The sequence below is a fragment of the Pogona vitticeps genome, chromosome 11, assembly GCF_051106095.1.
Source record: "Pogona vitticeps strain Pit_001003342236 chromosome 11, PviZW2.1, whole genome shotgun sequence".
NCBI lineage: Eukaryota > Metazoa > Chordata > Lepidosauria > Squamata > Agamidae > Pogona > Pogona vitticeps.
This window is the reverse complement of record NC_135793.1, coordinates 23,013,412-23,031,376: the sequence shown is the minus strand read 5'-3', so window position 1 is coordinate 23,031,376 and position 17,965 is coordinate 23,013,412. Positions and strand designations below refer to the sequence as shown.

Here is a 17,965-nt window from a genome sequence, read left to right as displayed (position 1 = left end):
ACCATTCCAATACGGATTAATTCTGTAAGTAGAGGGTCCACTGTACATCACTTCTGCTTCTCAGCACTGGGGGTTCCCTGAAACATGTCACGGAATGTTCCCGCAACCCCAGTATAATACATTGGCTCAGGTGGGTGGGTGAAATCTCAATAGAAAGATGGAAAAGAAATGTCCAAGCAACAACCTACACGGTCAGTTCACACGTCGTTTGATGACAGTGTGCTGGAAGGTCTACCTTGTAGGTTTGGAAGGACTTCACACAATGTGACTCTGGGAGATTAAAGTGCGCCGTCCTGGTGTATGTTGGTTAAATTCCCCCCCCCCCAAAAAATGAGTAGACAGATTAATCCACTTCATTTACAGCTACCCAGATGCATTTGCATGCCATGTTTGTCCAATCCCTTTCTAAGAAGTGAAGCTGTTTTTAATGAAATGCAAACAGGCTGGTAATAGGTCTTACGATTGATGGTGTGAACCTGTTCAAGAGGATTTTCAAAGGAGGATTCTCCTAGGGGTGGTTTGTTACACGGACATCATTATTGTTGCCCAGGTGGCTATCAATAAATTATGCTGATAGCAGGAATCAGCATTCTGTAAATCAACTTTTAAAAAATAGAGGAGCCCCAAGCCAAAAAAAAAAGTAACTATGAAACTGGACTTAAGATCAACACCACATTTGGTACAGATGCAGCAGAAAGTTTGCTTTTGCAAAACTAGTTTCTTGAGTGCCTTCATTCAAGGTGGGCCAAAACTGACAGCAGTTTCATCCATATTCGTCACCAAATATTTTGCAGTTGGCAAAGCCGTGGGACATACTTTTTTTTGGGGGGGGGAGGAGACCTTTGGCAAACCAGCAACCATGTGATCTTTGGCATAAAAGGGAGGCAGGTGGGGTTTCATGCAGAACATTTCTGTTTGAGTTGGAAATATTCCAAAGCCGTATTATTGCAACGAGGATTGGACCTGGCTCGTCCAAACAACCATGTATCTGATGTCACACTCACAAATTTGTATTGAAATTGCATTTGACTACAATGGAGCATGAAAGGAGGGTGTCGGCTTAAAGCATTTGTCTTAATGTTAAATAAGGAACGCATGCTTCTGTCCCTCATGAATGGCAGAGGAATAACAGGTACAGGTTCTGACCAAGGCTATGGGACCATGGGTAGGGTCTCCTACTGATCCAGAAATAAGCTTTTTATTTTTGTGTGTGAAAGGAGATTACGGGCTCCTACAGGTAAATCTGCTTCATGGTGAGGAGTCCTCAAATGCTTTACGCCCTTGCTTAACTTAAATCTCAAGTCTTCTGCATTCCATACAAGTCTTGGCCAGTTCATTGTTCACAGAAATGAAAATCGCAAGGAGCAAACCAAAATGGGGGAAGTAAAAGATTGTGCATCGCTATATTGCTAATTTCCTTTTGCAGCAGATTATAGATTTATGCCCCCCCCCAATCCCATGCTTTTCTTAGCTGAATTCAGAAAAGAATGGCAAAAGCCAGGAATTCTCTTAAGCAAGCCAGCAAAGAAGCAAATGCTTCCATACACTTGATCAGTCCAGATCCAAAACAGTTGATGGGGAAGGTGTTTGCGGTCAGAGAATACCTGCAACTCTGCCACTTCGAAACCTGCCGTCTCCCAGGATTAGCTGCAAACTATTGAGGGTTAACCAGCCTTCTTTCCTCTGGTTGAGGTTTTTGACTAGCCTAGAAAGAAAGAAAGAAAGAAAGAAAGAAAGAAAGAAAGAAAGAAAGAAAGAAAGAAAGAAAGAAAGAAAGAAAGAACAAAAGGAAGGAAGAACAAAAGGAAGAGTGAAATGAGCTATAAAGATTGCTTTCTCTCCACTCAGAGCTTAGAAAAGGTACAGTCATGCCCCGCTTAACGATTACCCTGCATTACAAGGAATCCGCTTTACGATGATGTTTTTGCGATTGCAAAACGATGGTCTAAATGGGGGAATTTCGCTTAGCGATGATTGGTTCCGTGCTTTGGGAACCAATTTTCGCTTTACGACAATCACAAACAGCTGACCGTCGGGTTTTCAAAATGGCACCCTGGTGCTTATAATGACTCCCTGCTGTGCTTAGGGACAGATTCCTCACTATACAGGCACCGAAAATGGCTGCCGTATGGAGGATCTTCGCTGGACGGTGAGTTTTTAGCTCATTGGAATGCATTGAAGGGTTTTCAATGCGTTTCAATGGGCTTTTTAATTTCGCTTTACAACATTTTCGCTTAACAGCGATTTTCCTGGAACGGATTATCATCGTTAAGTGAGGCACCACTGTACTTTTCAAACTCCCTCTATCGGAAACCCACCATCAGCTTGGGCATGAACTCTGCTGACTAGGAGCTTCTGGAGATTGCAAGCTCTATCTTGATGCACTGGACCAAAAAACCCACCAAAGATTGCCCTGGACTAACTTGGGTCAGAAGGCTGTTTACCCCTTGGAGGAAAGCAGATGTTCCGAGAAGGACCTACCATTGTCCCTCTCCGTTTTCATGCAGTAGTTCGATGATGTCTCCGTGCTTCACTAGCAAGTCCTCCGAATCTCCCTTCTCACAGTCGGCCAAGGCCTTATACTTTCCTGGGGACTGCCAGACAAAGCAGAAAGACAGGGAATGCAGCCAGTGGCTTCCAAGGGCAACGAGAGCTTTACAGAAGGCCAACCGTACAACTCAGAATACAAAGCACTGTCCCAATCTCTGGTGGAGCATCTCAGCAAGCGAGAGACCAAAGTGGTTGGCTAGGTAACCAGAAGGAAAGCTTGCTTTTCCACATCTGCCAGAAAGAACTCTGTAATCAACTACATCTTCCTAACATTGCTGAGGTTTTCCTCCTCCCTGCTTGTACCTTTTCCTTTTGTGTTATGTCCTTTAGACTGCAACCACGGCGGAAAAGCCTATCTCATTGTATTTATTTCTAAATGAATCTGGCAGTATTTTCTCAATGATGCATGGGATCAAAGGGCTTTTCTTCATTCCCACCAGGGTCACTTTTAGAACTAGGTCACATTCTTTTTACTATACTTGACAGACCACTCTCCTCTCTCTACGAACACATCCAATTTCCCTTCTGGGACCCACATCCCAGCATGGAGCCTATCACCAGATCTTGTGGCAGTGAGTTTCACAGGAAAGCATGACGCTCCAGTCCTTAGAACAAGGAGCAGATAAGCTTTTTGGACCCTGTGACCTGTGCCAGATAAGTCCGACTTGGGTTTCCTAGGTGGAGAGTACTCAGAAGTGGTTAACTCTTCCTTTCTATGGGGCTGTACCACTTGACCAAGGCTACACAGGCTGGCTGTTCTCCTGGGACATACAGTAGGTAACTAAGCTCCAAACCTCTGTTTCCACAGTCCTATACCTAACTCATTGAGCTTTGCAGGGGATACTGGAACAGGTAGGTGGAAGGTGTATGCGGGCCGCAGGGCCATATGCTGCCAGCCCCTTCTTTAAAACTAAGACTTCGCTCCACAAGGCCAACCGATAGTGTCTCAACCACACCATCTCAGGAGCAAAGAATTTCCTTGGAATTCTGGCTGTTCCTCCTTCTGTCATGGCTATATAAATCACTCCCACTAACCAGTTGATTCCCATCTTCCTCTTCCGTGTCGGAGCACGTCAAGAAGTAGCTCTGGCCAGACCAGCCATCAAGCCCTTCACAGATTTCCAAGGAATGGGACATGCCCGGCCAGGCTGCAGGGAAGAGAGGATACAGGACAGTTGGCAACTGAAGGTCAGGAGTTACCAAAAAAAATAGCCTTTTAGTCATTTATCCCTTTTAGATGCTGCTGGTTCATTTCCAAGTGGAATTCAAGATGAAGACTCTTAGCTATTAAGCTTTAGACCGAGGCTTCCTGCCCAGATGTTCTTGGACTGCAACTCCCAGAAATCCTGGCCAGCACAGCTAGTGGTGAAGGCTTCTGGGAGTTGCAGTCCAAGAATGCCTGGGTGACCCAAGGTTGAAGACCCCTGCCTTAGACAATTTAGGGTCAAGATGATCCAATGGAGAGACTGCTCCTGGATGGACTTAGGCAAATCTTAGACATCTTTGTTAGACAAAACATCCCACAATTCCTTAACCCGGCTGGGGTAGGGGGAAACCTGGCACCTAAGCCCAAAATGCCATTTTTCTTAGCTCTGTCTAAAACTGTAACGTTTAAGCCCGGATTTCCACATAACCTTTTCCCCATCAAGACAATATAAAGTGTGGCATGGTCAACTAGCACAGGAGCTGTTGAAGTGGCAGTGTGTTGGTTTGTGCAAGCATTAGAGGTGAAAACAAAATAAAAAGTTTTTTTAAAAAGACAAAAATGGGGTGGCACCGTAAAGATGAACGTTTAAATTTTTTTTAATGTGAGCTTAGGTTTGATGAAGTGGATTTGTCCATGAAAGCTAAAAAATTTTTTTAAAAGTCTTTAAGGTACCCCCCTCTCTCTCTCTTTATAAACGTTTACTTTTTATTTTGTTTTCACCTATAAGGCAAATGCAGAAGCCCATGGAACGAAAGCTTCATTTCACCCCAAGCTCCTAGCCTCTCCAGATTTATCCTTCCCTTTTCTTGTGGATGCAACCACACTAGGAGTGCACATGGCATTCTCACCTTTGAATGCTCCTGCACTGGCAAAATAATTACAGTCACCATCAAACGGCCTACTAACACATCATGCCAAAAAGCAGATGAACCTTCAAAATGATACGCCCATCCATTGCTCAATTTTACCTCTTTGCTCTCCAAGAAAAGATGGTGGCTTTGGTAGAGAGAAGGTGTCCTGCAGCGCATTCCACCGTCAGGTCCAACTGGCAGAGAACCTCTGCAGGTGTGCTGATACTAGCCTGCCACTTGGTGTGTGTGTGTCTACTAATGTCCACTTTCCTCTCCCATTCCAAACCCATGAGTGCTCATTAACCCTTCCACTCCATTGACCATGCCGAATACCAGTGGCCATCAGAAGTAGGGTGTGAGTTGGGGGTCTGAGGCCCATCCTCGCTCTCCACCACTTCCCGAGGATAGAGCCTGATCCAGCCTGAAACAGTGAGTGGCCCCAGAGGACCCAGGAGGAGAGGACAACCCACAAAAACTGCACAGATAAGCGAAAGAAGAGGTGGAAGTTGACGGACGTACACCTGTTCGGCTTGTTCTGGGGTGGAGAAGTGCCACTCTCCACAGTTATAGGGCTGGTGCGGTCAGAATCATTTTCCTCTGAACTGACGGAGGCTCGGGGTTTTTTCCTGGAAACACACATACAAAATATCAATCCAGAGAATCAAAGGGAAGGAGACCTTTCAAGTCATGAACAAGCTCACGGCTGCAATCTCAACGTTCATTTCATTGACTTAACAGGCACAGATGGTCAGCATAGTCTATAGCCGTGGTTTAAACCTTGGGTCACCCAGTGTTCATGGACCGCAACTCCCAGAAACACCCGGCCTGCACAGCTACTGCTGAAGGCTTCTGGGAGTTGCAGTCCAAGACCATCTGGGTCACCCAAGGTTGGCCAACACTGGTATTTAGTACCACCACATTTAATGAGAGAGTTAATGTGAAATGATTAATAGGGGAGGCCAATCACTTATAAGCTGGGAAATCTAATTCGATTACTGTATTTCTCTTGAAAGGTTAAACTATTTCAAGTATTTCATTAATTTAAAATTTCCACGTCACTTCATGTTACAGGATCAAATGCCTTCCTAGAAGGAAGTTAAAAACAAAACAGAACGAAATTAAACTATCCTTTTCATTCTGTTGGTGAATGCCTAAATCAAACCAAGAGCTTTAAAAATGCATCTAGAGATGTGTTGCTTAATTGGAATTTTGACCGTGTTTTTTTTCACTACTAGTTCTTTAATATTTACACAACATCATCCCCCTCAATATACGCAGCCTTCTCTCCACTTTATCCTAAAACCCACGCTGTGACAAAGGTCAGGCTGACAGAGAAACCACGAACTCAACTGACTTGATGAGTTCCATGACCTGATGTGAGCAGAACATGCCTCTCTTGGGATTTAATCTGATATTTCCACTACAACCCTGCAAATATATGATTTAGTAATAATATCAGTTATGAAGGTAGAGATCTGTGTGTGTGTGTGTGCGTGTGTGTGCGTGTGCGTGTGCGTGTGCGTGTTGTGTATGTGTGTGGGCTGGTCTCTGAGTGTTCTTTGTGAATTTTGTTGCATGAGTATACGTTTAATGACCATAAATTGATTCATTCATTGACTTTACAGCGAAGTTATTGCGATCGCAAAACGATGTTTCCTATGGGGGAATTTCGCTTTGCAATGATCGGTTCCATGCTTCGGGAACTGATTCTTGCAAAATGATGATTTTCGGCCAGCTGATTGGCGGTTTCAAAATGGCCGCCGGGTAAAAAAAAAAAGGCTCCCCGCTCTTTTCTGGGATGGATTCCTTGCTGCACGGGCAGCGAAAATGGCCGCGCTATGGAGAATCTTCGCTGGACGATGAGTTTCAAGCCCATAGAAATGTATTAATCGGGTTTTAATGCGTTTCTATGAGCTTTTTTATTTCACTTTATGATGTTTCCGTTCTACAGCGATTTCACTGGAACGAATTAACATCGTAATGCAAGGCACCACTTTATTCAGAAATGTATTACCATTCCCTTCCTCTAGGGGCACTCTGGGACTGTGCAGCTTGCCCAAGGCTACACAGGCTGGCTCTTCTCCCAAGAGATACTGTGGGAAATTGAATTCCCCACTAATTTAACATCAGAATTAAATGAGTGTTAGCTGCTAAATCAGAATACTGTACGATTGCTGGACATCTCAGTGGTTCAGGTCTCTGGTGGCTCTGCAGCCAGAGAACTAAACCACTAAGCGATCTAGCCAGCTTCTTATGACGTAGTAGCCAACCCTAATTTAATTCTGACGCTAAATGAATTGTGAGGAAAGTTAATAGAAAAAATGGAAACTGAAGTCATACACTTTCACTTAGAGAAATCAACTGAATTAAACAACTCTTTTCTAAGAATAAACCTCCAATCCAATTTACAATTTAATTGATTTTAATACATCACAGCACTTAAACCAGGAGGCCGTAGTGAAGAATCAGCCATCCTAATTGGTTTCTGCTGACTTACCCATCATTCATCGGGGGAGAAAGTTGGATCTGGTCTGTGCTTGAAGGCGCCGACTGCTTCTCAACTGTGATTACGAGACAAAAGGACATGGGTTTCCTATCTTCTGAATCACTGACATGTTTTGAAAGCAGAGCTTCCACTAATTTCCCTCCATGCTTTTCAATGTTGCAAAGCCATGCCAAGAAGGAGTGACAAAGAGGTACAATTTCAGCCCTTAAAAACCTCAGACCGACAGAGTCTTGCTTCTCATCAACAGGGCAAGTCCTTCAAAAACAACCTGATTTTCCTTGGGGAAAGACAACAAGCTGGCTCTCTTATTGATACTGAGACGCTCTCCTTGGAAGCCACGTCTGGTACCTCTCAACCTACCTTTAATAAGTTCCTGCTGTTTGAACAAAATCTTTCTGATTTCATTCAGCCACGCCATCTTCAGATCAACGGTTTGAGCCTGACAAGGGAGGAAAACAGTCTAAAGTTAGGTTGCTTCTTCTGAATCAGGAGAAGAGGGTCTCCACTATAAAAAATTAAGAGACTCAAACATCAAGTGATGAGATGAATTGGGGGGCGGAGGAGGACATGGCACAGCTTTTGCAAAACACAACAAAAACACTGTGGAATTCACAAAATTGTGTCAATAACCCCAAATTAGGATGACTGTTTATTTAAGAATGTGAAGCACTGAATGGGTTGCTTGCATGTTTCTTAACAATCATCCAATCTGTACTCTCTCTCCCTCTCTTTCTCTGCGAGTGTCTTTTGTCATCAAAGGGAAGGGACAACAGAGATATTCTATGTGAATTATAAAGATTTTGAGGGAAAGGTGGTTTCCTGGTCTCATTTTCAGCTCTTGTATGGGAACAACGGCATGAACTTGGTGGGTGGATTGTCTGATCCCTTTTGTACATCGTAGGCAACTGAACAGCAAGCCAACCTGTACAACGTACACCTCCTCACGACCGCTGTACCAGATTTCGAACTTGCGATGGTCTCCCTTCACGTTTTCTGTGATTCCGACGGCATTCATCTGAAAGCAGGAAGAAAAACTCAGGGTGCGGTGTTATAAAATGTAGGTGCACAACCTTTTCATGGAAGTGTTGGGAGTGGCTCCATGACACATTTCCGTTCCTACAGACCCAAACAGCACTTAGTTGGGGGGCTGAGGAAATACTATGGGTTCCTCAAACATTTCAATTGAAATCCTAAGAGTGATGCAGCTTTCCATGTGACTCCATCATCCTCTGCCTTTTTGGTGCCACTCTGGCTGATGAACACTTCTTCAGAGCTTGAAGGCTGGCACATATACCTTTTTAGGTTGGGCTTAAGAAAGGAACTGCTCTGCTGTCTCTCACCCATGGTACCCCTTCCGAGGAACTGAGTGTTCAGGATGGTACCTTGAGAGAGGCTATGTCCCTCTCCAAAATCCAGGTGTGGGCAACAACACACCGCATAGGCTGGGGTACCGTCTGTCTATCTGTCTCACATTGCAAGTATCCTTTGAGTAGCTGAGAGACTACACCTAAAAATAGTACCATTTGCTTTTCAGCTCCTGGATGGAGGAAATAAATCCCAGATAAACAAGATCTTGGTATATAAAGAAGCCATTTATAAATAGAACTTCTGTTGACAATCCCTATTGTTCTTAGACAATAAAACGATCCTTATTTTCTCTCTCTCTCCCTCTATCTCTCAAGTGTGTGTGTGTGTGTGTGTGTGTGTGTGTGTGTGTGTGTGCACAACAGCATCAGGTGGTCAGACACATTAAACAAACAAGGACACCCAGGGAAACAGGGTGTCCCTTTCAATCCTTCCCTCCCTTCCTCTTTCATTTCTATTTGAGCACAGTTTTCACCAGAGACCTTTGGGTAGTGTGGGCGGCATATAAATTAAATAAATAAATAAAATAAATAAATAAACTAGGGTTAAATGGCCTTGCCAGCCAAGTTTTGTTTTTGCAAAACAACATTTAAAAAAAAGAAAAAATGAGACCCCTCCCACCTTCCAGACAAAAACAGGACATTATCAGCTGGCTGCCTCTGATCAAACCCACCAAAGAAAACCCAATGTAAAAAAAGACAGCCATCAACTGATCCCTGGATTTCAGAAAAGCTGGCGTTCTTTCTTCCAAAAAGAGCAGCTTGTCAAATCGTAATGGACCGCTAACGAAAATAATTGACACTTGCATGGGGAGCAGGTAGGCAGAATAAAGAGGAATAAATAAATTAATTAGAGATAAAAATAAAATACATTTGTTTTAAATACAATAGGACCCCATATCCAAAGGATCAGGAGCTGCCGATTCACTTATTCACTGACCAAAAGTTCTAAATAAACCTCCCCAGAAACACCTATTTATATGTATTTCCAGGGCATAGTTACCAGTATCAGCCAGAGACCTCACAATATCTAGCATGATTCTACGATTCTATCATTCCATGAAACCAAGGCCTCCCCTTGTTTGCCAAAGTCCATGATTTCATTTTTTAAAAAACCCTTTTCTTCCTCTCATATGGCAAACAGCGACCATGAGGACAAGAATTTTAACCCCTTTCTCCCAAGACCAGCAGTTCCAAGGAAAAACACTTTCCTTTTCTGGCTCCTATGAATCCCCAGGAACGCTGCTCTTGTGAGCAGCAATACATGAGAGCAAAGGAAATGCAGATTTCTCTCTCTCTCTCTCTCTCTCTCTCTCTCTCTCTCTCTGTGTGTGTGTGTGTGAGAGAGAGAGGCCTCCCTTACTTTCAAAAAGTGCTTGAAGCTGTAGGACGAGGTTTTGTCATAGCTGTCGCCGTGGTCTTCTCTCTTCTTGCAGAACACCAGGGCTTTCTCGTACAGGAAGAGGTGCCTCTGCATGGGCTTGAACCGGGCAAGGTCCTTCATCTTGGTGGGTCCTTTCCGGTGGCCTGTCCAGACACTGAAAGATCCCTGCATCAGCACTTTGCCCAGTTCACTGAGGTCTCCCTGGCAAAAGGAAACAAGAACAAGAGGGGAGGGGAAAGGGAAGGGACATTTTAAAATTCATTTTCAGCATTTATAAACACAATTGTTGCTTAGTTGTTAAGTCGTGTCTGACTCTTCATGATCCCATGGACCAGAGCACGCCAGGCCCTCCTGTCCTCCACGGCCTCCCAGAGTTGAGTTAAATTCCATTTTATAATCTCGTTTCTACCAGGGAACCCTTACTACAGCCGTTTCCCTCTTCCAAAAGAAGAATACAGTGGTGCCTCGCTAGACAGTTACCCCGCACAACAGTTTTTTCACTAGACATTGACTTTTTGCAATCGTTATAGGGATTCGCAAAACAGTGATTCCTATGGGGGAATTTCGCTGGATGATGTTTGGTCCCTGCTTCGCAAACCGATTTTTGCTAGACAACAATTTCGACAGCTCCCTCCGTGCTCACAAAACGGGTGTTTTCGGGACCTAAGCTTCGCAAGACAGCTATTTAAACAGCTGATTGGCGGTTCGCAAAGCAGCTTTCCTATGGCCGATCTTCGCTAGACAATGACAATTCTTCCCCATTGAAACGCATTAAACAGTTTTCAATGCATTCCAATGGGGAAATACTTTTCGCTAGACAATGATTTCACTAAACTGTTCTTACATCATAACCTGTGATTGAAATCTGATGCATGGAATCGTTGACCGACTTCAGCAAATCCAGCATGGCCACCAAAGCTTCCCGGAGCTCCTGAACTCCCTCACAACTTGTGCTGTATTTCAGCAGTTCCTGAAATGAAAGAGATTCTTAGGTTAATTTATCCTCATCCACAATCAAGAAATTCAGTTCAGTTCAGCTTCTCCCAGAGGGTCATGGGAAGCCACTAGAGAGGTGAGTATAAATTTTTAAAAATTAGTGATTCATTTCGATTTGTGACTTGTCAAGGTTGACGAACCACAAATTATGAATTTATGATTTTTTTCTGACGAATTGACTTGTCAATTTGCTTTTGACCTGAAAACCCTATTAAATGCCCCCCCAGCACCTAGAGCCATCACATTTAGAGAACCTCCCCCTGACGCTCTTCTACAAGCCCTCCATGTCTGGTGAAAATTGGGTTTCATACATCCAGGTTATACACCCACTTGATAGATAATTAAATGTCTTTTACTTTATAAGGCAGTTCTGATTCTACTTGTGAAGCTCTTATCTTTGGCTCTCCTATCCAGTTCTGATGAGATCTTATTTCTGATCCTATTCACTCACGTCCTCTACATAGAGTCTACAGTGGCCATTTTGTTTGTGTGAGTCTGACAGAAAGAGAGAGAGAAAGAGGGGAGGGGAGAAAAATTGGCTCTTATTGGGAAGGGGATCAAAGAGGAAAGATGCCTGATTCCTTTATGGATGTCAAATCTTTTTCAAGCTTTCTTTTGCTCTCTGAGATTTTCATAGACATTTCAGTCTTCTTTCTGCCAAACTGCAAAACCAAGGGCGTGCTAGTTTGTCACACCCCTGGGCTGTGCTCTTCGGAGCACTGTCTGAAGATGCAGCCCATCTGCTTGCATTTTGGGGCAAACAGTTCCATAGAGCAGTGTTAAGAGTGCTGGCTTAAGGCTCAGGAGATCTGGGGTCCAGCCTCCACCGACCCTTCAAGCTTGTTGGGTGACGCTGGGCCAGTTCATCTGACTCGGCCCCCGAGAGACCTCCCAGGACAGCTGTGATAGAAGGAAGAAGCAAAGCCAGTCCTGCCACCTAGAGGTCCTTGGAAGAATAACAGGCCTGATCAAGGAGGGAGAGGAATTGCAAAAAAAGCAACACGACGGATCCATTTTCCACCGTTAGAAAAAAGATGGTGGATACCTTCAGAAGTAACTGGTATTTGGTCAATCGTTGCACTGGCTTAAGCAGGTAAGAATCCAAGCCAAGCTTGTGCTCCAGTTTTCTTTGGCATTCCTGCAACAACAGAAAGAGAAAGGGTTACCTATGGTTGGGTGGGCACTCGTCTCGGCTGGCCCAGAAAAGGAACTTCCCACTTTCTGCTGGAGAAGAACCTTCTCAAGCTGGCTTCACTCAGAAGATACTGGACGACAAGCCCCCATTATCTGGGGGACTGGCTCATCATCATCATCTTTGAACTGCAGAGCTGGAGTGAACCTTGTGGACCACTGAGTCCAACCCTTATCAAAGAGGCACGGTGGGGAATTGAACTCCCCACCTGTGGATGATGGGAAGATCAACCCCTCCAGGGGAAACCAGGTCCAGGCAAGGTAGGTAGAAATTATTATGGGCTGGAGGGGACAAAGTATCATTATTCCATCTATTCCAAGACATTTATATATATTTTATTAATGATTTCTGTTAGAGATGTGTGAATTTGCATTTGGACTGCAGCTCCCAGAGTTCCCTAGGGGAAAAAAACGGAATTTGGGAGTTATAGTCCAAAAGCACAAATCCACACACCTGTCGTTTCTACTTCCACTTCTCATCTTTTTTTCAAAGGCCGCCTGCATCCACCTGAGACGAAATGCATCCGAAGATCAGCGGGGGGGGGGGCACATGAAAAAGGCACACAACAAAAAGTACCACATGTTAATGTGACCAAACTGTGTGGGAGTCATAGAATGATCTGAGATGCAAGGGAACACAAAGGTCATCTAGCCCACCCCTACTGTGACAACTCAGAACCTGCTTCTAATGTTTTGGGAACAGAGATGGGCACGAACTGAAAAATTGGTGGTTTGTCAGTTCGAGGCTAACCACAAACCTTTTGCTGTAGGAAATGAAACACCAAAGAGAAGAACGTCCATTTTGCTTTAGCAAAAAGGGGTTCCCCGAACTGAGTCGTGAAACGAACTACGAACAAGACCAGTTTGCTGGTTTTTTTGCTTCGTGGTTCATTTCGGGCCCGTCTCTATTTGGGAACAACATTCCTGCCAACTCGCTTCCTTCTTGAAGATGAGAAATTTGTCATTTTCCTCCCTAAACTTACAAGAGTTTGTAATGCTTTTCACATTTTGCAAAAGAGAATTCACTGAAGTGGGGTTTTTTTGGGGGTGGGCAAACATCCCTCCCCCACATTTTGGACAGAAAATCTCATACTTTTGCAAATGCTGATATCATGGTGGGGAAAATGTATCGCTGTTTCTCCTCCTCTCTGTGAACCAAAAATGCTGGAGGATTTGCTTGCTTCCAGTGTGTTGAGACCTCCTTTTTCACTGAGAATGAGGCAACGTGTGAACATTCATTACACCCCTGGCATACAACCCACATTGCCGGCAAATGCGCGACCCATAAACACGCAAAGAGTGCTTTACGCATTAGCATTGCAATAAGAAAATACCTGGAAAAAGGCACTTTTAGCACATTGCCTCCAGAGAGATTCCGACTGGGGTTTATTCTGACAGTATTTTTCATACATCTGGAAATCTTCCCTCTGCAAGTGCACAATAACAAGCATATATGAGCCCCAGATTCTAAATATATCAGTTTTAGAAGGTTCTAAAATTAGCTCACTGTTCTTTAATTGGATCTTTTAGTTTCTTGTACTTCACCCAATGAATCTGAAGCAATCAAGACAGTGACCACACCTTGAGGCCTAAGAACTAAGAAAGCATAGATAGGCATTTGCCAGGGTCGAGGAAACAGTGGCCAGTCCATCAGCCTAACTGTTGCATTTTCTGACCAGTGGACGCTGGTGACTCTGGTTTCAAAGGTAGTGAATGTGCTATGGGTTTTAATCCAAACTTTAAAGGAGCTCTCCGTAGTGCTGAACCCTTTCTCTCACACAGGCCCCTTCTCACCCATTGCAACTTCTGCCAGGTTGGTAAGGAGGCCACTCCAAAGTCCAACGTTCTCCAGTATTCCCATAGCTCAAGCCCCAAGCCCCAAGCCAACTAACCCTTTCCAAGAAACAGCATCCAACTCTTTCAGGTGCTTCAAAGCAGCTCTCCAGATGATGGAGGAAAATCCTGGAAAGCAGGAAGAAGGGGGGTGGACGTGAAAGAAGAATCATGTGTTACATTTCCTGCTAGGGCTTCCTTTCAAGGTGAACAGCTGGGAATCAAAGACTCCCGTTTCAGAACGGAGATGATGGCGCCTCACCTGTTATGGAAATCGTAGATCTCAGGCATGTTCCCAAAGAGGACATCTTTGCGGTTCTGCAGGGGAGGCGGCAGGAGAAAGGCCATGGTGGGGTTGTCCATCTCAGCTCTGTAACCCTGCCAGCAAAATCAACACACTGAGCATTTGAAGGTTACTTCCGAAAGAGACTCTCCCGCCCCCCCCCCATGCTACCCACCTAGCAGAAAGGTTGAAATGCGACAAGACTGCATGGCAACCATATCATCTTGAGAACTTTGGAATGTCTAGTCCAAAGAAGTACTTCAACAGGGTGTGCACACACACACACAATCCAGGCATTGATTACCTGGGTCTCCCCCTAGCTTGTTTCCTCTTGCGTTGTCGTTTCCTCCACATGGAAATTGATGCAGAGAAGGAGTTTTGAGTCCTGCACGCTACAAAACCAGAGTTCCTGCTTTCACAGAGAGCCCACCAGGTAAGCAGGAACTCCTCCTCTTCTGCCACCTTGCTCTCTCCATGAAGGAAGTGACAAAGGAGAATGAGGGGAGGCTAAACAGCAGAGATGAGGACTCAAGCCACAGGACACCCGGTCAAGTCAGAGTCAAGGTGCGTCGGTGACTCAACTTGTTCCCTTCCTGCCAGTATCTCAGACTCAACTCACAATTCAAAACAACTCAGTGGGTTATGTGAACATCTGCTGGGGAAATCATCCAAGAACAGAGGAAGATCTGCCCTGGATCAGCAGGTTTTGCCTAGGCATCCTGACCAATCACTGTTGATAGTTTTTTCCTCCATGAACTTGTCTATTTCTCTTTGCAGACTCTGTGAAGGTGAGTTCCACCCACCAACGTACATCTAGCTTATCCGTAACTAGCTGGATAGTTCTGTAATCTGAGCATCTGGCACAGCGCCAGAGGTTGGGAGTTTGATTCTTCACTGGGCTTCCACGGAGAAGAGCCAACCTGTATAGCTTTGGGTCAGCTGCCTAGTAGTCCCAGGGCAGCCCCAGAAGGGAATGGGAAACCACATTTGAGTATTCTGAGTACCCTGGAAAGAGTCACCATAAGTCAGAATTTACTAGACAGCATAGTACTATTTATTATTACAGTAGGACCCCCTTCAGATGCTGAAGCTGAGGCTCCAATACTTTGGCCATCTCATGAGAAGAGAAGACTCCCTGGAAAAAGACCCTGATGTTGGGAAAGTGTGAAGGCAGGAGGAGAAGGGGACGACAGAGGATGAGATGGCTGGACAGGGTCATCAAAGTGACCAACATGAATCTGACCCAGCTCTGGGAGGCAGTGGAAGACAGGAGGGCCTGGCATGCTCTGGCCCATGGGGAGCTGGACACAACTTAACAACTAAACAAAAACAAAGGACCCCCTTATCTGCAGGATCAGGATCTGCTGATTCACTTATGCACATTCTGAAAATATTTAAAATATTAAAAGAAAAATCCCATAAATATATATTTCTAACCACAAAGTTACTAGAACTGTCCACTGGAGGCAGTCAGAGAGCATATTATATATAGCATTTGCCAGACTTCTCTATAATCTGCATTTTTCCACATCCACAGTGGGGCTTGCAACCCATCTTCCATGGATCCAGGGATTCTACTGTATTCTCCATTGCATGATGTATCCAGATAGAAAAGAAATACAGCGGTGCACAATGGTTAGAGGGCTGCACTGAAGTTTGAGAAAACTGGGCTCTCCTCTCCAGAGTTCTTATACTCAACGGGAGATCTTGGGCTGGTCGTTCCTCTCTCAACTTGACATACCTCACATGAGGATAACGTAAGGAAGGGGTCAGTCACCAGCCTTGTCATAAGGCCAATGGAGGAAAGGTGGGAAAGAAATGTCAGGAAATGTATGTGTGGTAGATATGATAAGTGGACACCTTAGATACATAAGAGTTGATGGATAGCTCAGTAGTTTGGGCCTCTGGCTACAGAACCAGAGGTCGGGAGTTTGATTCCCCCACAGAGCCTCCTTGATAGGGGCTCGGCTGTTCTAAAATTTATTGTTAATTTCTTTAAATAAAGGATACAGACTAAGGAAGGAAGGCCCACACTTACCATCAAAACGGTGAACAACTCCTCCACGTAGACCCTCTCCGTTTCTATCAGTTCATTTATTACATGGCTGAAACCGAAAAGAGAATGAAGCAAGGAACATTTAGGAATGCTGGGGATCTTTGCAAGAAAACCACAGAACCCGCCTGGCGCGGTGTTCACGAGGGAGCCCTTCTTTCTAAACCTCTCCGCATCCCTCGGCATGAAGGACTTTCTCCAAGGGTCTGGAGCAAAAGGAAGGGATGCTTTCAATGCCTTCCTTTCAAATGTTTAGAATACCCGAGAAGCCAGCCTCCGGATCTCCCCCGACCCAATGCACCTCACCCCCAGGATTTGCTTCTACTCTCTGCACAAGGCCGCCCGTGGAAGAGAAAGGGCGCCCAACCCCAAGCGTACCTCTTCACTATGTCTAAACTGTCCTCGCTTTCCGAAATGCAAAACTGCAAGGAATTCCTTTTCTCTTGGAAATCGTGCATGACTTCAATCTGGAGGGAGGGGGAAAAGACCCAAAATGTGTTAGAAAGAGGAGGCAGAACAGAAGGCAAGGCTCAAGGAAACTCATCGTGCATGTTATTTGTCCTACGCCAGTCAGTATACACGGGACTCTGCGGCATGGAAGGCAACGGGCAGGATCCTGCCGTCAATTTACACTTGCATGAAGGGAAATCAAGGCACCTGGTGTGGTGCAGTAGGTAGAGCGTTGGGCTAGGACTCTGGAGACTTGAGTTCGAATCCCCTGCTCAGCCAAGGAAGCTCACTGGGGGAGTGGAATGGGTAAAACCACTCCTGAAATATCTCACTCACTGCAAAAGCTCTGTTAGGGTCATCGTAAGTCAGTTTGACTTGACAGCACAAGGCATAAGAGGGGAAACGACATGAGTCTTGTGGGCAAAGGGTTGGTTGAGAACAAGGCCCTGGTCACATTCTTGAATGCCACCCACACCTTCCCAACAACTGGCAGTTGACTGCCAAGAGGGACCTGGGTTCCCGAACGCAGGTATAACTGGACAGCAGGGGCTTAAGTCTACCTTATTGGCCAAGGGGCTTGTAGTCTAAAATATGAGAGAAGGCTGATCCCAAAGGAAGAGGAAGAAAATGAACTGAAGACGCAAGGAATGATGATCAGAAGCAACAGTAAACCAGGGCTGAGAACTCCGTGAAAACGCCTGCGCTGGCCTCGGGCATCCCACCCCCTGCCCTTTCTATCTCTGGCTTTACCGAGAGGTAAAGTGAGGCAGCTGCCTCAGGCAGAAGATATTGGGAAGGGGGCACAAGGTCTCCGAGGCAAACGCTCCCTGGTGTGCCCTCTCTCCGTTAGCTGGCTGCCGTTCCGTGGGATGAAAGATGCTAAATCCTCGTCAGTGACAAAGCACACTTCAACCGTCCGCCTGGACCATTTTCTCCACAGAGTGGCTCTCTTGTTCTCGGCCTCAGTAAGCAAAACATCTTGGGCTACCCTTATTTTCCACCTACTCCTTTAATACACGCCAAAGATGACGATTTCCTGTTTCAAACAGTATCCTAACCAGACTAAGTTATGATCAGTTTGCACTCAGGTTTATTGAAAGTTATCAAGATCAAACCATGGTTTATGATTCCAGCCACAAGCCTAAGCCACGGTTTAGTCAAACCACAGTTCTCAAATTGCACCTAACAACAAACTGTGGTCTAAGCCAGTGAGTGTGTCCTTCTGTCGGTTCCTCGTAGCTGCACCAGAGGAAGAGATGTGTAAGGGCAATTTTCTGAATCTGAGGCTCACCCAGGT

The 17,965-nt window shown here is 45.1% G+C and overlaps 1 protein-coding gene across 8 annotated transcripts in view; it reads right to left on the bottom strand.

The window, feature by feature from the left end:
- MCF2 (MCF.2 cell line derived transforming sequence) overlaps nt 1-17,965 on the bottom strand; it is a 51,270-nt gene that overhangs the window by 4,037 nt on the left and 29,268 nt on the right. For 7 of the 8 annotated variants that reach the window (XM_078380562.1, XM_078380559.1, XM_078380560.1 and 4 more), the window contains 15 exons: nt 16,597-16,685; nt 16,204-16,270; nt 14,145-14,260; nt 13,942-14,011; nt 13,384-13,476; nt 11,904-11,996; nt 10,707-10,832; nt 9,842-10,063; nt 8,037-8,129; nt 7,475-7,553; nt 7,106-7,169; nt 5,128-5,234; nt 3,586-3,698; nt 2,482-2,594; nt 1,605-1,705 (listed from right to left, as the gene is read on the bottom strand). In XM_078380562.1, the coding sequence (XP_078236688.1) occupies nt 1,605-1,705; nt 2,482-2,594; nt 3,586-3,698; nt 5,128-5,234; nt 7,106-7,169; nt 7,475-7,553; nt 8,037-8,129; nt 9,842-10,063; nt 10,707-10,832; nt 11,904-11,996; nt 13,384-13,476; nt 13,942-14,011; nt 14,145-14,260; nt 16,204-16,270; nt 16,597-16,685 (1,546 nt within the window). The remainder of the gene's footprint in view (nt 1-1,604; nt 1,706-2,481; nt 2,595-3,585; nt 3,699-5,127; nt 5,235-7,105; nt 7,170-7,474; nt 7,554-8,036; nt 8,130-9,841; nt 10,064-10,706; nt 10,833-11,903; nt 11,997-13,383; nt 13,477-13,941; nt 14,012-14,144; nt 14,261-16,203; nt 16,271-16,596; nt 16,686-17,965) is intronic. The other variant, XM_078380561.1, reaches the window with a different exon arrangement.